We start from the raw sequence: 24577 nt of genomic DNA, 5'->3' as shown, positions 1-24577 counted from the left end.
AAGAACAAAAAATCAATAAAAATATATTTTAAAAAAAGTTAGGAGGGAAAACAAGGGATGAGAAAACCCATGCAGATCCAATGAATAAATCTATATCAGATACAACCAAGTGTCATTTTAATATTGATACAGCAGTATGTTAGGGAACAACACATCCAATAGGGTCCCTTCCACTAGGATAGAGTGTGTGGGACTGCAAGGTCAGACATGATCACGGGGAGCGCCTTGCTTTCTCTTGGGGTGAGTAACCCAGGTTTCTGGTCTCAGGCAAAGCTGCCTTTAGCCCTGCTTTTTATAAAAGTATACTAGATCAGAGCCCAATTCAGAAGCCTCCCAGGTCAGGCCAGGACAAAGGATCCCATGATGGCCCTCTTACTAAGATGCATCCTGATTAAGAAGAAACATCTGTCTCCCACAGCTACCACTCAACCCTTGGGCAGTATGAGGGGAGGCGGGCAGTATAGGCTGACAAGACCCAGGCAGAATCGACCACGAAGGTCCCCAACAGTGCCAACCCTCACAGTGGACCCTTGAACCTCATGTGGAGGTTCTGTGGATCCCAATGTTGGCTGCCAACCGCCCCTCCATCTCTTTATTCTACCCAAGAATAGAAAACTGGATAGCTCACCAGTCTTGTCCTCCTAAGTCCCCAAAAGCAATATTGATTAGACAAAAAATAATGCAGAGAACTTTGCAGTCCAGGCAATCCCCAACATCAACCCAGCAACCTGTAGCCTGGAGTCCATGCCCCTCATTTCTCATGTCGTCACTCTGAAAATCCCGGGAGGGACCTCACTGCCTCTGAACTCCTTCCAGAAAGAGAACAGGTCTGGGGCCCTGATGCCTGGCTGAGGGCACATGCTGGAGGGAAAGGATGTCATATCCAGAGGGAACCTGGAACCTGGAGGAAAGGTGGGACGGGCATCGTTGACTTTTATTACAGGAAGCCGACAGGAGAGGCATACAAGACAAGATCGCGTTCTGGAAGACAGAGGGTACAGGAAGGGACAGGAGCATGAAGGAGGCACGTGTGTTTCTGGTCGGGATCCTCAGGGGGCAAAGACGGCAGGATCCACCGATGACTTCAGAAAGCCCACAGCAGCTTTCACCAGGCCATCCGTGGCGGAGCCTGAGAGGAGAAAACAAAAGTGAGGGCTGAGGGACAACAGTGAGAGGAAGTGCCTTTCTCCCGTTCTTCCCTCAACCTCCTAGGTCATCTCCCCGGAGTCCTGCTTGTATCTTTGCTTAGCACCCCCACATTGTCTCATCACATTGCCCAGATTCCCTTTCCTCCCCTCTGGCCCCAGCAATATCCAGCATCAGTGAGATAATAAACACTCAAAAAAGAAATGCCCCAAGTTCAGTCTCACTCTCAGTATAGTACTGACAGAGTGAGAAGAATAAATGCCACTTCATGTCCCCGTTCCAACTCACACTCCCCATCGATGCCCCTTTCCCTCTTCACACACCTCCCACTGCCCCCTCATCCTGCCCAGGAGAGAACTAGCTGGGAGACCCAAAAGGTCTGGACCAGGACGGCCCGGGGGCTCAATGTCCGGGAAGATGGGGAGCTTCCTAAGGAGGGAAGGAGCTGAGGGCTCGGGCTGGTGCTCCTACCTGCATGGCTGTGAATCCAGGCCACAGCTTTCCGCTCCAGAAGCTCCCACTCGCACTTCATGTCCTTATACTTGTCATGCAGCCAGATCACCGCCAGGACGGTGGCCCAGCCTGAGGAATCCACACTCTACAACAGAGAGACGCCCCTGAAGCCTGCACTCCCTCCTCACCTACCAGGTCTCCCCCCCACCCCCCCCTCCCACACATTGCTACTAAATGAGGTTACCTGGTCTACCTTAACCTGCTCTATGACTTGTGAGGCACAATGCCAGGCCCTAAACCTCAGGGCAACCATCCAGTGAGTCTTAGAAACGTCTTCAATTTTTAATGCAGTGTAACCACCAGGACATTGTTTGAAATTCCTAAGACACCCCCCAACGAGGATTAGCCAACTGTGATAAAACAACAACAAAACACACACGCACGGTGGCTTTCTATTTTTTCCAAAGCATCTTCATGTGTGCTTTTATTTGAACCCTCACCAACACAAAAACATATTGAGGAATTACCAATAGCCACATGGTTTAAGAGAGAAAACTGATTCATATAAAAGTGAAATGATTTGTCCAAAGTGAGTCTTCTAGCACATGATGGAGCTGGGACTGGAGACCAAACGTTCTGATTCAAGGTCATAGTGCTCATCGAGCTCAACAGAAAGTCATCCATAGAGAGAAAAAGGTGAGTTTTCACACACGGCTCCCAATTCCCGTTTTTAGAGAAAACAGATTAAAATAAATTCTTTTATATCGTGAGCGTTAAAATTTTGAAACAGCTATCATGGCCCCTGAGTAGACTTGTTTCAGATAAAAATTTCCGGTTCCTTCCATTCTCCCTTAAGAGGGCTCTGTCAAAGCAGGAAGAACCCGTGTGTGTTCGCCTGGTCTAGACACAAGCACAGCGATTTCTAACATACATCTCTTTAGATGGTCACATCTGGAGGTAACGTACTCATGAAATTCCATCACTCCAGCCCCAGATTATATAATAATAAAGGTTTCCTGACAATCCTTTTGCCCTCAACTAATCATGTTTCAAATTTGCTGATGAATAATAAGTTTGTGGTCCTCTAAAATCTCTAATTTTCATGTGCAACCGCTAAGTCATTTGGCTTCTATTCTCTACCTGTATAGTTGAGAATTTATAATGAAAAAGAGTGTTTATGCCAGCTTTTTTCTTTTTTTTTAAATTCAAGTCATTGTTCAGGTCTTTTGGGATCCTGATTTTCTTGTCCATTATGCCATCTCCCAGTTTTGTCACATACAAATAGGTCATATTGGTCTATATCTTCACCTAAATACTCATTGAAAATATGGACCCCCAGAGAATCAGAGACTGGCGGATCTGCATATCTGTTTCATTTGAATAAATTCATTATTCAGTACCATGGATTTCCAACTAGTTTGTAATCAGTCCATATGCTAATCATTAAGAAAAGTTCAAATTCCTTAATGAAATTCAGATACACCAGGGCTCTTCATTCCCTTGATTTATTGGCTAAGTTACCATGTCCAAGAAGAAAGTGTTAGTCTAACATGTCTTGTTCTCAATGAAACCGAGTTAGATCTTCATGATCCTTAATATCCTCTTTGAATTGTCTATAAATTCATTATATTTGTTAATCAAATTAATAAATTATTTATAAATTACTCTTGTAATTATCTGTTTTAAAACCATATTTTCAATAGAAATATAGTTTTAAGTATCCTAACAGCCACATGTAAAAATGTAAAAATAAAAAAGCTCAATTATGTTATTAATAATATATTTTATTTAACCTAGTATGTTTAAAAGTGTTTTGAAAATATAGTTTTATTAAATATATATATATTTTTGTTGATTTCAGAGGGGAAAGGAGAGGGAGAAAGAGACAGAAACATCAATGATGATTGGCTGGCCTCTGCACGCCCTCTACTGAGGATCTAGCCTGCAACCAGTGCACGTGACCTAACTGGGAATCAAACCATGACCTTCTGGTGCATAGGTACACACTCAACCACTGAGCAACATCAACCAGGCTAATCTAACATATTTAAAATAACATGTTAACATATAACCAATATAAAAATAATAATAATTAATATTTTACATTCCTTTTTATATGCAGTTTTTAAAATCAGAATGCATTTCACAATTATAGCACATCTCAAGGCAATTAAAAAAGTAGTTCCTCATTTGCATTGGCCATATTTGAAGAGCTTGATAGTTACATCTAATTAGTAGATACTGTATTGCTGTTGTAATTACAGGATATCTGAGGTTGATTAAATCACCTTCCAGATTTTGTAAATTCAAAACCACATTGCTTTCAGGCTTTTGGCATTTGTCTTATATTTCACAATATCTCAGTTAGTAAGCTATCTTGAAATTCTAGGACATAATTTGTCCTCATCAGCAGACTTGAATGCATTTGCAATAATTATATCATCCCTGTTTATACTTCACATTCCTAACTTAGATTTTGCTAATTTCTGGACAGTTTCCATATCAAGAAGAGGAGCAATAATGTGGGTTCGAAAGATAGTCAGTCCTAGACTTGAACCCCCCTCTGCCACTAACTAGTTAGGTAAACTTAGACACATTATTATACTTCTCTGGGTTTCAGCTTCTTCATCTATAAACAGCAACATAAATAGGACTTACCTTTTCTCATTGTTGTGATGAAAAAATAAGATCATGAAAGGTAAGTGTGTAGCGCACTGTAACTGCTCAGTGAACAGCTGTGATTATCACTAAGGTGGATGGCAGGGAATCAGTCAAAGAAAAAGAGAATGTTTGCGTTCCCTTTGTCATCCATCATCTCCTACTGGTGGACCATGAGTTCCTTGTTCCTTCTGTTCTAACCTACCCAGGAAACATCTTCAACCTCTATTTATTAGAGATGTATTTAGTGTATGATCTCCTATATTCTGTTTCCTCAGGTGAGTTATGATTCACCCAAGTCTCTTTACTGACCCAACTTCTCAAAAAGAGACAAACTCCTTTTTTCTTCCCGAGTCTCACCTTGACAGGGAGTGCAGCCTGCATATCTCCCAAGCTCATACCCAGGATCACGGCCAGACCTTCATTCAGATCCCAGGAACCATCTGCCTTTTGGAGGGAAATCAGCTGTACAAGAGGATCATCTTCAAAGATTTTAGGGGAGAAAAAAAAAGAAAGAAGATGAGAAACTAGGAAGTTTAATTTGGCCCCTTGGCATATGTCAGGGAGGGAGTCTGAATCAAGAGAAAGGCGATAGCAAGAGTGCAGATCCTACCAAGTTCCCCATCTCAGTCCTCACCCAGGAGACATGTACTTTCTCTGTGACAGTGTAGGCCACCCCAGTGTTGTGCTGCCACTAGGAGAGATGCACTTAAAAATTCAGAAAGGAGAGGAAGATATGGGGCACTAAAGAACTCACATGGTAGTGCTATTTAAAGTCTTATCCTGTCTTGTGGCAATGACCCTTAAAAGGTTAGGTATATTAAAAAAATTATAGATAGCTCTAGCCGGTTTGGCTCAGTGGATAGAGTGTCATCCTACAGACCGAAAGGTCCCAGGTTCGTTTCGGATCAAGGGCATGTACCTTGGTTGCAAGCTCCTCCCCGGCCTGGGCCCTGGTCAGGGCATGTGCAGGAGGCAACCAATCGATGTGTTTCTCTCATATCGATATTTTCTCTGTCTTTCCCTTTCTCTTCCACTGTCTCTAAAATCCATGGGAAAATATCCTTGCATAAGGATTAAAAAACAAAAACAAAAACCATCTAGATAAATATAGCTTGAATTTTAATGATCAAAAATGTCAAAAGAGAGCAGACATAAATAAAGGAAGCAGTTAGCAGTCTACCTCAAAGAATAGTTTAGCCCTGGCTGGTGTGTCTCAATTGGATGAGCATCGTCCCATGCACTGGGACATCGTGGGTTCGATTCCCAGTCAGGGCACATGATCAATGTTTCTCTCTCTCCCTCTCCCTTCCTTTCTCTCTAAGATTCAGTAAAAACATGTTTAAAAACATAGTGTAGTGTCTAATCCTGATGGTATAAAAGCTGCCTGAAGACCACAGAATTTTCATAGAAAGCATCTCACATCTGGATACCTATCATATGGGATGATATACTCAGTGCAACTTAGAAATTAGTAGGCAAGAAAAAGTTCTACTCTAATGAGAAAAAAAATCTAAGGTTCTGAATATCAAAACCTGTATTTGAATCTCAGGTCTGCCTGCACTCAAAATCTAATAGTTACTTAACCCACAGAAATCGTGGCCTTCTCTAAATGGGAGACAGTAATGCCTGATGCATGAGGAAAAACATCCAGGACCCAGAAGGCGCTTAAATGGCTCCCAGCAAATAGTAGTTGCTGGGAACTTCTCTCTACATTAGTAAGATGCTCCATGAGAGAGGAAGCTCATTATAGTGGCGATATTGCTAGTCACTGGGTTTTAGGACAGCGCAGGAAACCAACACTACGGGACACTGAGAACCTACTCCGTGGATAACATGAAGGAAGTTCTCATGAGGAGGTGCATGATACAGCAGCTGAGGAAGCTAAGGCTCTAAAAAGTTACCTTGCCCGGCAGGTGTGGCTCAGTGGTTGAGCATCGACCTATGAACCAGGAGGTCACAGTTCAATTTCCTGTCAGGGCACAGGCCTGGGGTTGCGAACTCAATCCCCAGTAGGGGGTGTGCAGGAGGCAGCCGATCCATGATCCTCTCTCATTATGGATGTTTCTATCTCTCCCTCTCCCTTCTTCTCTGAAATCAATAAAACTAGTTCAAAACACTGAAACAAGTAAAAAGTTAACTAATTTTCTTAAAACCCCACAGTAACTGATAGTCAACAAGAGATCTGAATCTACCTTAGACCTCAAAGCCCTTTCTATATTAGCAGCCTAAGAAGAATGCATAAAGAGAGAGTAAGTGGCAAAGATGTTGGAAGGATGAAAGGATTGTACACCATAAACCCCTGCTGCAAAACAGGAAGAGACTAGACAGAAGTTGTCTTTAAGCCTATTTTAGGTAACATGAACTTTGACTACCCATTGTCATGCAAATGAGAAACCCAACTGTTTGGAACACAAGGCAATGAAATGACCAAGAAACAGCTTGTAGTGACAGAAAGTCATCAGATAGCATGAAAAAGGTTGGTCTTCATACCCAACCTGTAAGAGAATGATTCATGCAGCTGGGGCCCAAACAGGCTGGCAGGTGGGTTCTGCAAGAGGAGGGCCCCCGTCGGTAGGCGGGGTGTGAGAGCTGATGAGATGGCAGAGGGGCTCATCCTGAACTCCACTGGGGGAGGCTTCAGTGTCCTGTGTTGTAGACTATGGAAGCAGGGCTGGCCCTGACAAAAAGACTGGGAAATTTTAACTTCTGCCCCGACGCTTCTCCAACCGATCACGTCCTGGGTAGAGAAAGCCACAAGACAGCAGAACACGGAGGTTGAGTTCTTCAGTTCCCATAGATTAGGAGAGAGAACTCACCTGTATGGTTAGTTTCCAAGTCGGTCATGTCGATGGAAGAACATTCCACTGTCGTTTCTTCAGAAGGATCATACTGTTCCTTGAGAGGCTGGCGTCTCTTTGATCTACGACTACCAACCAGTCGTCTGAATAGTCCTGGTCCTATATGTGTGCCATACAAACCCTGGTGAGAAAATATCCCTGGGAAGATGCTCACCTAGAGAATGCAGGCTCTTGTTAATTGTGGACCTATGGGGATCGTAACCATTCTTCGGGTATGAAATGCTTCGGTATGAGTTGGGCAGAGATGCGGGAGGATGGTAGGAGAATGGGGCTTTGTATGAGCTCAAAAAACACAATGCAGACATTGACACTGAGGCATCCTATGCCCTCTGCTGTAGGCAACGGGCCTGATAATTTGAGACATATATATATGCTCCTATTCGTGTCAGCCTCAGTCATCATCTTTATTGTACATTTTTTTCTTCTCCCAGGAGCCCAAATCCTGCAGCTCTGAGCCCTTCCAACGGTGTCCTCCTGATACCTGACAATGATCTTTTCTGCATCTTCAGTTTCATTATCAGAGGCTTCTTTCAACTACTCATCTCAACTCAAAACTATTTTTTCCTCCTAGAAATCTTTTCTCCCTCTATCCTTCTCAAATGGTGGTTGCTCCAGGTACCAGAACCCAAGCATCCATGTTTGTGAGGTGAGGTGGGTGGGGTTGGCAACCTCTTCAGTCCCAATGGCCACATCCGTAGCACGACTCTTCAGCTTCACCTGAATTACCTTCCTCATAGTATCACTGCTGTCAACCTCCAACTTCTTTGTCCCTTTTCAACATCCACCGAAGTATCTGAAAACTAGATCGAAGACTTTCACTTCCTTGCAAAGTCTGCCATCATCTTTAGAGATTAAGCACCCATGTACATAACCTATCCAATACCCTAATTCAAAGCTTCTTGTCTTTCTGAAATCAAATAAATGGCTTCAAGCTCCACTCTACTCCGGCCATTCCCTCCCAAGCCAAGATATCTAGTTATCAAGCAGAATTGTTCCAGCTGTAAAAAATTAATTGAAAAAATGTATATTTTAAAAATACAATATCCAGAAATTCCAAACAAGATGGCAGTATAAATAAATGCAGTATCATTGCCTCCTCCCACAACCACATCAAAATTACACTAAACTACAGACAACCATCCTTCAGAAATGCCTGAAATCAAGTTCAATGGAAGTCCTAGAACTATGGAATTAAAGAAGAAGTCACATCCAGACTGGTAGGAGGGACTGGTGCCACACCCATGTGGGGCAGATAAAAACTAGGGGGGATGTCAGCTATACAGGTACCCCCTGAGGAGCCAGGGGTCCCAATCCCACACCAAGTCCCCAGCCCAGGGTTCCAGTGCTGGGAAGAAAAGTCCCCATAACTTCTGGTTATAAAAAAGAGCGAGGGACAAGGCTGAGGGAGACAGAGGCTGCAGGAGTCCCAAGCAATTCCTCCTAAAGAGTCCACATATGGACTAACTCGGACTCACTCCTCAGAGCTCCAGCATGGGGCAGCTACCTGAAAGGCACCTGAGGCATACAGGGAGGAACTGAATGGTCTGGCATCATAGCAAGAGCTGGATGGGAAGCTTTCTTCCAGACAGAAGTACTGGTAGAGGCCATTGTTCCTTTGCTGAACCTTCCCCCAAAGATCCAGCAGGTGGCCACCATATCTGAGTCTCCATCAACCTGGATTAACACTGTTAGCCCCACCCTGGTGATTCCCGGAGGCCCACTCCACACCAGCTGTTTCTAGTGGCTTTACCATCAGAATGGCCTGTCTTGGCTCAGGCTTCATATTTTCCTAAAATCGCTCAAATAAGCAGCATCTGGCCTGGTACTTGTTGCCAAGTGACCCTGGGCCTGGCACTAGCCACAGCCAGCCTTGGTTTCAGCTTGGCTTCTCCTGGGCACCTCCAAGCTCAACACAAGTAGCAACCATCTGCAGATCATTTTGTAGCTCATGCTGGGTGGCCCTGGGGCAGAACAAAAGCAGAGGCTGACCTTGGCCTGAATCTCCCAGGAGTCCCCAGAGCCAGTGCACCCAGTGGACAGCTTCAGACCATGTCAAAGCATCACCACCCCACCACCTCCACAAGCGTCGTACTCATGGGGTGGACTGAGCAGGTACCAGAGCCCCGTTGAAGCAAATCCTTTTCTGTGAGGTGGGTCGCTGCATAGCTGATTTTCCATGGTGATCTCAGTCAGACCTTGCAGCTGATTGGCCCTTCAACATTCCTTGACAGAAGTGCTGTCTCCCTGAGTATTTCTCTCTCCAGTTTTGGTTTACGTCTGAGACAGCCCAGCAATCAGCACCCATTATCTAACACTACCAGGTTGTTTGCCCACCATTTGTGTAGTCATTAACCAGTATCAATAGGATACATCAGCTTCAGATTTAGGCAGTGTAACTACTCAATGCTTATATGCACTTTCTCTTTCATTTCCCTCATTTTTCCCCCCTTGGAGTACTTTACATTTTCTTGCTAATGGTGTACTTTCTAGTTTTCAAGGACAGAAATGTTTTATAATAGCCAGAGATTCTAGATGTGAAGAGAAAAGGGGGATAGGGAGAGAAGGACTTTTCATAAGTATTTGCTTTAAATGATGTATCCAGGTATACAGGGCCCCTTATTTTATGTGAGTTTGGTTAGAATAAAACTCACCACCACCACATTTCCATAATTTCGAACCTGAAGCATCAGCCATAAAAGATTTACGAGACATTGGAGCCAAATCATAATCCGTCATAGAAAATAGCATTGGACTTGGAACGTCACTGCGAGTCAGGGGTCCCTGAACAGGCTTGTTGAGATCCTTGTTGATGGCAATGAAAGCCGTGTGGGAGCTTATGACGCCGCACTCCATGCTTATTTTCAGCACCTCTTTTTTATCATTGGCTGGAGTCTCCTCGAAGCCCATGTCCTTGGTCTGGATGAAGGACTTGGCAGCCAGGCGATGAATGGTGAGGCTAACAGAAAAAAGATCCCCGTGACTCAGGGAGAAGCACACCTGTGCCGCCACTCAGAGCCCTGACAGGCTGAAGATGGCGCAGGGAGGAACATAAGATCGGGGGAGATGAAATCTGAGTGGCCGGAAAAGGAAAAGTGATTTTAGGGAAATCATTGACCCAAAATGAAGAGCAGGAAACTGACCCCCTATGGATGGCAGAGACAAGAAGAAAGGGAAGGGGAGGGAAGGGGAAGGAAGGGAAGGAGAGGAAAGAAAGGAGAGGGGAGGGGAGAGGAGGGAGGAAAAGGAGAAGGAAAAGGAAGGAACTAGGAAAGAAACAGGGAAATCTTACTTGGCATCCGACTTGGGCTGTAGAGAAAATGCCACTTGATTCTCAAACTGCGTGCCCTGGAGGGTGTACTTGAGGCAAACTTTCCCTGTTGCCTCTGCTGGCTAAAAAGTAGAGAAGAGGAGACAGGATGGGAGGGAGAGATCACCCAGGGAGAGATGGCAGAATCGGGGCAGCTCCCCAACCCCACACATTTGAAGTTTCTGGCTAGAAACCAGGTAGTTCAGAAAACCAGAGGCTTGACATGATGGCGAGGGGAGGGAGGCTGACCCTGTCGGGCAAGCGTCCGGAGCAGAGCTCGGGGCAGCGGCGACTCTGGCTAGAGGAACAAGCAAGAACGGAATCTCACAGGCATCGTCCCAGTCAACTGGGCATAGACGATCAACCTCTGACCCCGGAAGATGACAGTTGGTTCTGGGGAAAGCATTTTAGCAGACAGACCCGCAGGCAAATCCCAGCTCAGAGAAACATCCTCTACCACAGGCTGCAGAGAGCGCTTCAAGGCCCTGAGAGCCTGGCGGAGGGAAGAGAACAGAATAAACACCAAAAATACATAATGGCAACCATACCTACTGCTACCTGAATGTTCATCATGCCCCAGGAGCTATGCAGCCCAACCCATGGTTGACCTACTCCCTCGTCCTCCACTAGGAGATGGGTGTTCTTCCTTTTGCTTTACACAGGAGGAAGCTAAGGCAGAGACACGTAATGAATGTGTATAAAGTAACAGAGAAGTAGGCATTATATTAGAAATGGCACCAACTGGGGAAGAGGAAGGCAGCACTATAACCAGAGGTGGAGGAGGCCTCCTTGTGCGAACTCATCAAACAGAGTAGCAGTTTACCGCCTCTCCCACCTACAGACATATTACAGCTGTCCTTGTTTTGGTGTGTTTTTTTGTTTGTTTTTTGTTGCTGTTAATCCTCACCTGAGGATATTTTCCCATCGATCTTCAGAGAGAATGGGAGAGAGGGAAAGTCAGAGAGAAACATGGATGTAAGAGAAACACATCGATGGGTTGCCTCCTGTATGAGCCCTGACCAGGGCCCAGGCCGGGGAGGAGCCTGCAGTCAAGGTACGTGCCCTTGACCAGAATGGAACTCAGGACTCTGGTCCTCAAACCAACCCTCTATCCCAGGGGTGGGCAACCCCTGGCACGCGTGCCAAACATGGCACGCCAGTAACTTTTGCTGGCATGCGAAACCCTCTCTTATAATCTTCCATTTACAATTTTTTTCTTAATATCGACTTTTTTATTTTTCAGATAAATTCAATGTAGGTGCATTTTAGATAAATAAATAATTTTACCTAACAAGTTATCTTAAAGACCATAGACATGGATTGACGAGAGAGGGAAGAGCAATTTCAATAGAGTCGAAAACGAACTATTGAGGACTTCGAATGCCATTACAGAAAATTTTTTCTGTTTAAAAAACTTTGTAACAGTGTTACTCTCCATGTTTTCATCCACATATGCTTGTGAATCTTTGTTCTCAGTGATGCATTTTATTAAGTCTCGTAATAGGAGTAGCCTGACGGAGGAAAGCAGTAGCTGGTGCATATCTCTGAAGGTCACGAAATAGAAACCTGATGTAAAATCTCTGTCATCAGTGATGCAGCAGCAAAAGTCCCACTGATAATATCAAATGGAGCCATAAAGTTTTCTGTCGGACTATCAGTGTACATGTGTACATTAAAAAATAAATGTATTTTTCATCATCATATACTGTGTTTTTGTCACTCAAATGAATTTTATTATTTCTTCAAGGTTCTTTACATACGTACACCTTAAGAGATATCAAGTAGGCGTAACATGTTCTCAAAAAATTAGGGTTGGCACGCAGAAGAATTTTGAGTCAGAGATTTTGCTGGTTTTGACACGCACTCACAAAAAGGTGGCCCACCCCTGCTCTATCCATTGAGCCAAACTGGCCAGGGCCATCCTGCTTGTGTTCTTTTTGTCATTTGCATGGAGGAGCGAATACAGGACCCGCCGGGTCCTAAAGCACACACCTGGAATGCCAAGCTCTCTGTTTCTTGTTTTCTTAAGTTTCTCTGCTTCTTGTTTTGAACACAAAGCCCTGACCTCTTCCACATTTTGTTGCTGGGCTTCCAACTGCTGGGACTAGATGCCATTTCCCCAGAAACTACAGGGGCCCGTTCGCATAAAGACAAAAGTAGTCCCATTGAGTCTGTAGCCCAAAGCCCTGGGGATATAAAGAAATGAATCCTAGAGGCAATAGGCTGCCTCAGCTCTTGCAGCAGGGTGCCCCCTGCCCCCACTCCCTCTGGACCACCCCCTGGACACAGGCCTGCCCCTCACCTTCGACTGCATCCTCTCATTGCCTGTGATAAATTCTGCCGCGCCCCCTGATGCCCGGGCAATGCCTTTTATGAGGCTGGTGGAGGCTCCTTCGCCAATACCAAATGAGAAACACCTGCGATTGGAAAACAGCCTGAAGTTAGAGACAGGGATGAAAGGGTGGCATGATAACATCATGGTAAAAAAAACACATAAAAATACATGAAGAGATAGTGTACTAGTTAGCATACTTCTGAATAACATACGTTTTATAAAGAAATCATAATGATAATTAGAAAGTAGAGAATACCATTGAAAAATGACATATCCAAATTTAGGATTCAGTTACAGATATGTTTATAATCCCAGTTCTAAATACACATGCCAGAAAAGTAAGTCTAAAAGTCAACCACCTGAACATCCATCTCCAGATCTTGGGGAAAAAGCAGCCAAAAAACCCACAAATTTTAAAGAAAAGAAAGATAGGGGCAAATGTTATTGATACAGAAGACAATCATACAAAAGAGAGGATATAAAAAAGTGCTGTTTTTTGGAAAAGATTATTAAAATTGACAAACATGCCCGGCTTGTGTGGCTCAGTGGTTGAGCATCGACCATAAACCAAGAGGTCACTGGTTCAATTCCCAGCCAGGGATTCGGACTTGATCCCCAGTAGGGGGCATGCAGGGGGGCAGCCGACAAATGATGCTTTTCTCTCTCTATATCTCTATCCTTCTCCCTTCCTCTCTCTCTAAAAATCAATAAAAACATATTAAAAAAACTGACAAACATTTAGGGCAAGAATAAAAGAGAAAGCACAAATAATCAGTGTCAGGAATAAAAAGGGAATACTACCACCGATTCTACAAAACTTAATAACATCATCTGGTGACATTGTGGATACTTCATGCAGAGAAATTTGAAAACTTAGATAAAATATACAAACTCCCATAAGAATCAAGAACATATAAAAATATGAACAGTTCTATTTCAATAAAGAGATTTAAAAATCTTCCCACAGAAAAAATCTCCTTGTAACATCTAGTAAACACGTAAGAAAATCTTTCCCATAATAGAAAAACAGGCAATTCTTCTCAGCTCATTATATGATACCACTGTAACATAGGTATTAAAACCCAACAAGAATATTATTTAAAAAGTACATGCCAATATTTCTCATGAAAAAATATTTTTCAATCCTAAACAATGATTAGTCAACGGAATAAAAAATATATGAAAATTGTTAATAGATCACAACTAACTTGGGTTTATTTCAGAAATGCAAGGCTGGTCTAATATTTAACAACAGTCATTATAATGAACACATTGAAAGAATAAAGGGTAAAATCATACTCTCATCTCGCCAGATACATAAAATGCATTTGATGAAATTCAACCATTGATTATTATTTTTTTAAATGTAAACAAAACGAAAATAACTCTCAAAACAGAAAAATCCTTAATCGGATGTAGGATATCTACAAAAAGACCTAGAGCAAACAACCACACTATTAATGCAATGTGATCCATGTTCCTTCTGAAAACGGGCATTCCCAATAAACCTACTACCATGTCAATTCAAAGAAATAGGTGTGTGTATACATGTGAAAATAAATATGTATATATGCATATATAGGTGCACACACAAGTGTGTGTAGGCAAAAAATACATGTACCAGAATGCAAGGATATTCACAAAAGCATTATTTTAAACAGCTAAATGGAAGTCCATCAGCAGTAGAATCAATCAATAAATTATGGTTTAGCCATCCCATGGAGTACTATACACCAGTGAAAATTAACTATGGTTCCATGCAAAATATGGGTAACTATATACTGCTGAGGGAAAGAAGCAAAATGCATAGACTAAAAACGATAACATTAATTTTTATTCAAAAAGAAGCAAAAATAACCCCATAGTATTCCTGTCCATCCTTACTTGTCAGCACTGGAACCACAAGGCCCTAGATTACATGTGGTCAGTCACCCAGAAACACACACACTGTCTGCATACCTGTGCCTCTGCCCATTGATTTTCACTTCTCTAATGACACTGAATGTGTCGGTCACTTCTCCATCTGTGAAGACAAAAAGCTGAGCACAGAAGACATTGGTCAAGTCTCTAGGAAGTTCACTTTTTCTTTTTTTAAGTTCATTTTTAAAATACTGCAATTTGCCCTTGAAAAACTCGACTATTTCATGCCGGAGACACTGATGCCGCTTCGGACACGTGTGAAATCCCAACTGGGCCACTGTCACTTGCATGAGGTTTTCACATGGTTTGTTCTGAACCCTGGGCATTTTCCTCACCCTACCAGTTTCACCTCAGGCCCCTGTGGCATTCCACAAGAGAGCTTCCACCTCCATAGTTCAGAGCATGGAGCATGGATTCTATGAAATGCCTCTTGTCTTTTCCCCTTTACTACGCACACCATATTGCGACAATCCTGCAATGAAACTCAGGGCTATACATTCTTTGAGTTCTCTCTACCCACTTTCTGTGAGCTCTGTTCCAATTCTTACCTGGAGAGGGTGGCCAGGGATGGAAGTTCTACTGTAAATGGCCTTGAGTGGTGCCAAGATTTCTGTGCCCCCGAGGTCAGCGTCCATACTCTTAACTCTCTTCAGCGCCTGCTCCATGGTATCCTGAGTGTACTTCACGCTCTCCCTGAGAAAAGCACCCGCACTCAGGGACACAGCGAGCTGACACACCCCAGGATCGCATCTCCGCATTGAGATTCGCCCCACTGTAAACCTCCTCACCTGAACTCCCCAGTGTCAAGGTCAACTCTACCGTAACCCCTTTAACAATATAGTCCTTTCTTTAGAGGATCTTTTTTTGAACTCTCTGTAGCCTTTCTAGAAACTTACGGAAAGAAGGACTCAAAGAACGATCCAAATCCATAGATGTTGAAATAACAGCCTATAGGCAAACTCTTCAGCAGCCAAATCAGTGTTTCCTGAAGGAAGAGGGTATGGGGAGCGAGTGAGAGAGGATCCTTGAAGACACACAGACCCTCCCCATCTAACTCCTAAGGGTGTGGGCCTTCACCCAGAGCGCGCCTCCCAGTCTTATAGTCCTTGCAGTGGTCACGTGAGCTGCAGTGCAGCTGGAAGCACTGATCCAGATGACCCAGATGGACTCTAATTTAACCCCCGAGACTCATTCTTACTTGAGCACATGAGCAGAAAAAGAACTAGTCTTACCTTGGCCGCCTCTATGCGCAGCTGAGATGGATTCTGATTATTCATGGAACAATGCATACTTTCCGAGCGGTCCATGAGGAAGACAAATTCTCCACATGCCGTTGGTGACTGAGCCTCTGGGATATTTGGGTAGAAACTCACCATCACAGATGGGTCTCCCATCAAAGAATCTACTCAGAAAGAATAAGGACACTATGAGATGAAAAGGAACTAAAAACATACATAGGGAAGACACCATGAATCAGTTGTAGTGACTCAACAGGAAGCTGAGAACATCCACTTCTGAAACACAGTTTGATCTTTATACTCTATCTGCTGGCGAAGGGCTTGAAGTGAGCTAGAAACCTATAAGAGCTACAGAAGCAAAGCAGATAGTAAGGAGATGAAAGAGGGTAGAGGTTACCAGGAACAAGCAATAACTAAGATGCGATCATTGACCCTAGTATCCTAGCAGCTAGGCCAACTAGTGAAATACATTAAGTTACCCTGTTCCAGCATTTACCAGAAGAATCGACATAACTTACTTGGCAGAGTCGCATTATCTTCTAATCAAATCAATGGGCAATTTACCACATGGGTCCTTGTGTAAGTCTGTCATCACCGCTTTACAAAAACGATGCTCGTGTGGGCGATTCTTTCGTTGACAAGTTACAAGAGCTGAGACTGTAAGTGTCACACGCACCAGGGAAAGTCCGTTGGCTGTGGGCACGAAGCTCTTCCGAACAAGGAGAGGCACTGGGATGCTGTGCTGAGAACAGTGTCACCCACACAATCGTATGGAGGCGACCAGGGAGTTGGCCTATGTCACCAAGTTGTCAAAGCCATAGCCAAGATTTTATCTTTTGGGGGGCAAGTGAAAACTGAGGCATTAAAATACTATTATTACGATAGAGATGTAGTGAGAATGGCTGCTTTATATCAACGCTAACAGTTCAGACCCTATAAGGAGACACAGAATCTAATTCCAATATCCTACCTATATTACAGTCCTTCTGGGATTAGAGCTTTCAATTCTCAGAAGGCCAGCTGGCGTTCTCTTCTGTGTATAGATGTGAACAGCAAGCCACCCTGACCAAACATACGATCTGGGAGCAAGATTTGAGCAGCCCTGCTGAAGGGATGCACAAGACTCATTAAGGCTGCCCCTGCTGTCCCCTGGGTCTGCACAGCTGGGCACAGGGAACAGACCAGGAAATCTGCAAAGGGGCTGACAGGACTTCTTGGAATCTCAACCTTTACCTTGTAAGATGCAACATTTCAAAACTTCCTCTGGTGGATGAAAAGAACCCCGGCTAAAAACCAGGTCGCTGTTGTGGGAGTACTTCTTGGGCACACAAGGGGGAGGTCGCCCAAAGGGAAGGACAAAACCAGACAACTAATGTACAAAGACAGAGCCTGGAGCTTCAGGGAACAGGAGCTGGAGCAAACCTGGCTGAGGCTGGGACCCCCTTTAACAGGTTTAGTGTGGACGGCCTGCCCTGAGCGGGGGAGTCGGGGAGGGGAGCGGGGGGGAAGGAATCGTTAAAGGAGTGAAGGCAAATTAAGGAGTTCCAATTTGTGAGCTGGAGTGTGAAGTTACCGTTGGCCAAACGTCAACAATGAGATAAGAAAAATGGCCGATTGAAGATCAACTATAGCTACTTATCTTTAAAGCAGTGGTAGCTATGGAAGTAAGGGCCTAAACCAAGACATTGTGTTTTAACAATGATTGTCCCCAAGGATGCGTCATTCCACCAAAGTGGGAAATGCTTCAGAAGTGTCAATATCTTTCCAGTGACGCTCATGATCTCTGAAGTCCAGGGCCATGGCAGCTCAGGGAGGCCTGAGACAGCGGTCCCTGACATGTGTTACACCAGAACAGTTAAAAGAAGAAGTACACAGCCCGGCCGGTGTGGCCTGGTGTTTGAGCAGCGACCCAGGAACCAGGAGGTCATGGTTCGCTTCCTAGTCAGGGCACATGGCCGTGTTGTAGACTCCATCTCCAGTAGGTGTGTAGGAGGCAGCAGATTGATGATTATTCTCATCATTGATGTTTCTCTCTCTCTCCCTTCCCCTCTCTGAAATCAATAAAAACAAACAAAACACAACAAAAAAAACACACAAGAGGATAAGTAGATATATACTAAGAAATATTTGGAAAATAAGATAAATTAAAGAAATATAAAAACTAAACCTAGCAAAAGACTAAACTTAGGCTTAGAAATTAAGAAACTAGGTTAAGAGTTAAAAAACTCTGAAGATGGGTAATGGTGATATTTACAACAGAGTGAATGTGCTAAAGGCAAGAGAGCTATGTCGTTAAAAATAATTAAAATGGTAAAATTTCCATTATGCAAATTTTATACCAAAGTATTAGTGTTCTTTTTACTTAAAATTTATGTCAGATAAATTTTACCACAATTAAAAAAATAACAAGGAAGGAGCTCCAGGTGAGATTATATGAAGGAATGATAAATCAAAGTTATTTATTAGACAAAAAAATTTAGAAAGTTAGTCTTAATCTAATTATAATTACTACGTGCAAATTTCTGTGGTTTTAAATGTTTTTCTTAATTGCCAGGTTATTTTTTATAGTAATCTGTTTGTATAACTTACTTTTACTCAATCCTCTTTGGAAGCCTTTTTTCCATATTATTTCAATCTATCAACATATATGATTTTGGTAGCTGCATAATAACTCGTCAAGCAATCTCAGCATAGTGAATTTAGCTATTGTGAGACATTTTGATTATTTAGTAATCTTTGATATTATGAAAATGGACATTTTAGTGTATATTTTTACTTACATTTAAATTTATTTCCTTAGGTAAGATTCCTAAAATTGGAATCACTAAAATGAACATTTCTTTTGACACATATCGCCAAATCTCTTCTCCAAAGTTTGATTCCAAATTATTTTTGCTTAAAGCAATCTGCGAGAGTGCCAAATTCACCTCACCTTTTAAAGCACGAGGTGTTCCCAGATTTGGAAATCCTTGACCATTTTAAAAGTGAAAAAGTCACATCATTTACTTTTATTTATACGTGCAGAGGCTGATCATTGTCCCATCTTTGTAAACTAGCTGCATTTCCCTTGTAAACTTTTCTCATGTCTTTTGTCTAAGTATCTACTAATTCACCTAAATTTACATATAAGCATAGTCACATGATATTCGACATGTAAATTTTTGCATGCCATAGTGTAAACTAGTCACTTTTTTTTTAACCCATTATTGAATAGAAAAAAAAAAGGTGAGGGTAATTTGAGGGTATTTCCACGACAAGGGTTACCCCTTAGGAGGTAACTACAATGGGAGAAGCAACATACCGGGCTTTGTTGCGGGCGCCCCCATCTCCACAGCCACACTGGGGGTATGCACCTCACTGTAGTAAACCAGGAACTCCACATCTCGATCAAATTTGTGTCCGTCAGCCAAGGAGATCTGAGTTGGGAGCAAGCAAAGAAGCTATGTTAGAACCATCATGCCTCTGCCTCGGGCTGAGGTCAGAGCTGAGGGCTACTGGCTCCTTCCACGTGTAAACAGAGCCAGGAGCAAGGGCGAGAACAGGCAGGAGGCTCTGGAGATGAAATAAGGATAAAGAAGGGGCCAAGCCCTAGCCAGTTTGGCTCAGTGGATAGAGCTTTGGTCTGGGGACTGAAAGGTCCCGGGTTCGATTCCCAGTCAGGGCACATGCCTGGGTTGTGGGCCCGATCCCCAATAGGGGCATGCAGGAGGCAGCCAATCAATGATTCTCTCTCATTATTGATGTTTGTATCTCTCTCTTCCTCTCCTCTCTGAAATCGATAAAAATATATTTAAAAAAGGGGGGGGGGGCGCATTGCAATTTTCCCGGGGTTAATAGGGGGAAAGTTAGCAATATTTAGGAGATGGAGGAAGAAGATCAGGACTCCAAAACAGGGGTGCTGGCAACCACAGCGCGTGCTCACTAATTACCTGAGCAGAAGTCTTATCTTCAAGGTACTCAATAGGATTCACGGGGGAGCTGCATTGGACACTCTTGATGCCATGCTGGGAGCTGACGGTGGCAGCCAGGCTGAGTGTGTAGGGCACGTCCTTCGAAGGGACTGCAGGATTCTTCATTTGAAGGCCACCACCCTCAGAACCTCCTATGGAAAGTGAGCTCAGTGGTGTGTCCCTTCCCCACAATGTTTAGCACCCCGACAACCCTGAGGGGGGTTTTCCCCATGAGTATTGGAAGAAAGAGCCTACTCACTGGAGAGTTGGTAGCGAGGGTTCAGGATAGCGGGGAGCACATAGCGCAGGGCCCCGTCGGCCTCCAGAGGCAGCTCCTGCACGTACTTCAGGGTGAGAGCCGCCTTCGACCCGGGGGGCAGGTTCCCCACGTTACAAGAGAAGGTGTCGCCAGCCTGATCGTCCTCCTCCAACAAGAAGGCTTGGTGGCCCTGGCTGATGGCATTCTCGTAATTGGTGCGGGCCTAAGGAGGACAAGGGAAGACGGGTGACATGACATGAGAGGTGACATGACATGAGAGGTGACATGCTTGAGGAGGAGATAAGTGGCACAGGAAGCAAAGACTCTTGGGGTGAGCCTGTGATGGGTCTTGCCAAGTTCACAGCCAAACCCTGAGTGCCTTCAATGGTGTTTCCCTCCAATGGTTTTAGGATAGTTATCAGTTAGAGGGGAGTAGAGGACAAAGCATTAGACATCACCATTTCGGGGAAGTTGCATTTGATAGGGACTCTACAGAATATGCACTTGGGAAGGTAGGGGAGGGAGGGGGAAAGGGGAAGAGATCTACCAAAGGTCTTATATGCTAGCATATAGGCCTAACCAATGGACACAGACAATAGGGAGGTGAGGGCATGAGTGGAGAGGATGAGGGGCAATGTGGGGATAAGGACACATATGTAATAACTTAATCAATAAAAAATTTTTAAAAAGACTATGCATTATGGACATAAAAAGGGAGGAAGGAATGTACTCATCCCCAGTACCTCCGACTTCTCCTGCAATTCTGCCACGATTTTCTTCCCATCCACCACGGCCTCGAAGCTGTGGACAGCTGAGTCTTCGTCCATGGGGAAAACAAAGAAGGCCTCCAACGGATTTTTCCCCTCATTCTCATAGTTCAAGGTGGCAGACACACCCGCCACGAACTCACAAATGGACAAGGTCACCGAGATGCTCTTCAGTGGCACTAGAGATAGACCAGCGGTCAAGAGGTCACCAACCTTCATAGAATGCCTCCCGCTGACCAGGCATCGTGCGAGGTGCCAAAGGTCCAATGGCAAGTCAGAGTCAGGAGTCAGGCTTACCTGGCTCCTTTTGGTGGGTTAGCAGGCCACAGGGAGGGGACACCATGGTGACACAGGGTTACTGTGGAAAAGACACATCATCAATGGCGCGCCATGGTGCGGGTTACCTATCCAAACACCAAAACCGATGGGCTTCTCTCTGGCATCAACATCTATTCAGAGGGTTAATGAGGGACCCAGGAAGGAGGAAATAGTGGAACAGAAGGGGATCAAGGTGTCAATAGCAAGGTTCCTTCTAAATGCCAGACTCTGGTGGAAAGCTAGACAGGAAACCTCACCGAAGGCTGGTTCAAACGCCAGGTCCACTTTTTTCGGAAGTGTTTTTATTATAGCACTTTTTAGGAATATTCAGTGAATGTAATGAACCCCTCTGAACCTCAGTATTTCTAAAATGAAAATCATATGTCTGTGCACAGATGAATGACGACAGATGAAGTCCTAGGAATGGGGCCTGGCCCATATGATAGACATGAGTGTTGTTCTTGTCGCTGTTGTTAAATAGACCGGGGCTATTCCTTTTTAGGTGGCCGTTAGACAGACCCGAGCAGAGCTAGGATGATAGGCCCGGTGCAGAAGGTCACCAGGGCAGAAGGGCCCAGTCCTAGCCATGGACATGTGTAGGGTAGGAACCGGGCTGATCTTTCCTCCCCTCGCATACCCTGGTCATTCTCCTTTAGAGCCCCTGACCTTTCGTCCCTGGAGAGACCATCTAGGCTTCAGTTGTATTTTGTTCAGCTCCAGGCCCAGAAAAGCAGCAAAACCCGGCAAGCAGCACCATGGCTGACCTCGGGACCAGCTGCACTGAATTATAACCCCCCTGCCCTGACACTGATCAATCAATCAGTGGAGACCACAACCCTGAAAGGACACATCTGGAAAGCTGCGGAGTATTCTATTGAGATCCGCCCCTGGGATTGCCCCTAAAACCCTTATGACTGAGGACCCAGCAGACGCTCTCTCCAGGGAGCAAGCCTGTGCCTTTCCCTTCCTCTTCCGTTCCCCATTCCTCCAGACTCATCACCTTGACCTTCCTCCCTTCAAAGCTCTGAGGGCCTTTCCTTTGCCTCCATCCACTGTTTCCTAAGCCCATTTCTCCTAGGAACTAATTACTTCTACCTCTGTGCTTTCATAAATAGATGTTATCTTACAGGTTGAGTCTCAGCCCTGCACATAAGACGTTGCCTGATCCAAAATGGACTTCTGCAACTTAGATCACGTACCTTGTGTCTTTTCTTTTGGGGCTCGTTATTGAAACCTGTTTGTTCTCTCTGTCCAGGCGATTACTATATCATATATCCAACATGCCCTCTATTTTAAATCAAAACACGTCTTCCAAATGTCATTATAATCTCAGACAACCATTTCATGTGATATGGTAAAAAAAAAAATATTATGTCCATGGATTATTGATTTCAGAGAAGAAGGGAGAGGGAGATAGAAACATCAATGATGAGAGAGAATCACTGATTGGCTGCCTCCTGCACGCCCCCTACTGGAGATCGAGTCTCTCCCTCTTACACTCCCTCTCCCTTCCTCTCTGAATTCAATAAAGATAGATTAAAAGAAATAGATTCAAACAAACAAACACCACACCCTACTCCAAGCCAGAGCAGTGGCCATGTTGCTCACCCAGCTGACTACAATGGTTTCTGATACACCATGCCCCCATACCTACAAATCAGCGCCAATACGGCAGGCTTGTTGTTTTGTGTCTGTTTTTATTTTCATGGATTAGGTAAAAACAGATGGTGGCAAAAAGGCTCACACTGGCTAAACCACAGAGGCGGTCCAGACTGTGGGGAGAGGCACGCAGGCTCAGCGAGAGGGTTTCCACGCACACATCTGATGGGGCCCTTTCTCGGGTACCACAGGCTGGGGCTGGGCTAGGAAAGAGTTTCAAGTAACCCCAGCAGGGAGCTTACCGCCTGAGAAGGACAAGGATCGAGGGGCACAACAGCTGGAGAAACCGGAGGGCGACCCAATCTGTAAGGGTGGGCAGTACTCACCCAGGGAGGCTTTCCGGTGAAGAGAGAGGGAGCAGTGGCCGAGTGTCTCCTGCAAAGATACAGGCTTGTCCCCAGACTCTGTCTAACCCCAGAACAAATCCCTCCCAGGGGAGGTTTGCTCTTCTGCAGCCTCGCCCCACCCTTCCCAGGACAACCCTATGCTGAGTCAGAACTCCTTCCCCCTCCCTCCCCAGGGCACTTGAGAATTGCACCCAGCAACAGGGAGCAGGCTGGCCACAGCAGCTGATGGGGCTCCAAATTGAATCTGAGGCTGGGAGAAGGGAGGGAAGGGTCAGTGAGTCAGGTGCCGGGAATCCAGGTGCTGCCCTGGTCCAGGGGGGCGCTGGTGGGGCAGGGGCCACATAAGGGCCAGTGGAGAACCCCGGGTGGGCCACTGGCCATAAGGATGCAGAGTGAGGCTGGGATAGAGACCAGGAGTGGCCCTGCCGGTTTGGCTAAGTGAATAGAGCATCAGCCTGCGGACTAAAGGGTTTGGGGTCCCGTTCCCGGTCAGGGTTCAGGCAGGGTTGTGGACTCGATCCCCAGGAGGGGACATGCATGAGGCAGCTGATCAATGATTCTCATCATTGATGTTTCTCTTTCTCTCTTCCTCCCTCCCTCCCTCCCTCCTTTTCCATTCTTCTCTGAAATCAATATATATATATATTTCTTTTTCATATATATATATATGAAAAAGAAACCAGGAGTGATTTAAATTTTAAATTTTCCATCCCAGAGTTTTGGCATCCAGGGAGTCACAGAAGGTACCTGAGCTGGCCCCTTGAATTTCTATATAGTAGGGTAAACTTTAGGGGCTGCAGTATGATTTGGATGGGGGGAGGGGAGGTTTGAAGCTCCATTTCCACAGCATAAATTTACATCAAATGGAGGAACTATGAATTGTCCGCATGAAGGGGAGGGGGAGAGGGAGAGGGAGGTAAAGCAAAACAGAAAGTAGAGAGGGGGGCCTTGTGATGATTAGGAGATGACAATTCCCACTTCCAGCCCCACAAGATGCCCCCAAACTCCCACCTGCCCCCCCTCTCCCCGCCAGCCGCCACCCCAAACCCCCATCGCACACCAGGACTAACTCCTGTACCCCTCCGGCTTGCAGCTACAACAGACCCAAACAGAGCTAGAGGTGGGAGAGGCAGGTAGCAGGCAGCGGTCTCAGCCCGGGTGAGTGCGGACCCCTCCCTCCCCCACGCCCGGGTTAGCGGGGTCCCCCACGCTCCCCCCCACTGTAGCGGGCCACCTACCTGCTGGGCATCCAAGCCTCTGAGTCACTCTCATAAACATCCTCAGCCAAAAGTTCAGGAAAGACCCGCCCACGCCTAGGGACCGGCGATAAAGTGGCGACTCTATAAGTAAGGGATCGAG

At 45.0% G+C, this 24577-nt stretch overlaps 1 protein-coding gene across 2 annotated transcripts; it reads right to left on the bottom strand.

Annotated features, from left to right (window-relative positions):
• On the bottom strand, positions 1 to 24482 carry VWA5A (von Willebrand factor A domain containing 5A). Of its 2 annotated transcripts, XM_081114094.1 has the most exons (19): positions 24457 to 24482; positions 23198 to 23246; positions 21192 to 21252; positions 20871 to 21073; positions 20128 to 20350; positions 19848 to 20020; positions 19220 to 19334; positions 15913 to 16082; positions 15577 to 15665; positions 15229 to 15373; positions 14720 to 14799; positions 12728 to 12842; positions 10754 to 10918; positions 10408 to 10508; positions 9770 to 10074; positions 7077 to 7217; positions 4618 to 4739; positions 1618 to 1744; positions 1 to 1129 (listed from the first exon to the last, which is right to left on the bottom strand). In XM_081114094.1, the coding sequence occupies exons 3-19, from the start codon at positions 21235 to 21237 to the stop codon at positions 1050 to 1052; spliced, it is 2400 nt and encodes a 799-aa protein (XP_080970220.1). In that variant the 5' UTR covers positions 21238 to 21252; positions 23198 to 23246; positions 24457 to 24482; the 3' UTR covers positions 1 to 1049. The 2 variants fall into 2 exon arrangements, with proteins under 2 accessions (XP_080970220.1, XP_080970219.1); XM_081114093.1 differs by lacking the exon at positions 24457 to 24482 and having other exon boundaries at positions 23198 to 23282.
• Between the last annotated feature and the right edge of the window lie 95 nt (positions 24483 to 24577).

The sequence above is a fragment of the Myotis nattereri genome (assembly GCF_964212035.1).
Source record: "Myotis nattereri genome assembly, chromosome: 19".
Taxonomy (NCBI): Eukaryota; Metazoa; Chordata; class Mammalia; order Chiroptera; family Vespertilionidae; genus Myotis; species Myotis nattereri.
Note: the sequence above shows the minus strand (reverse complement) of the source record. Positions and strands in the feature narration are given on the sequence as shown.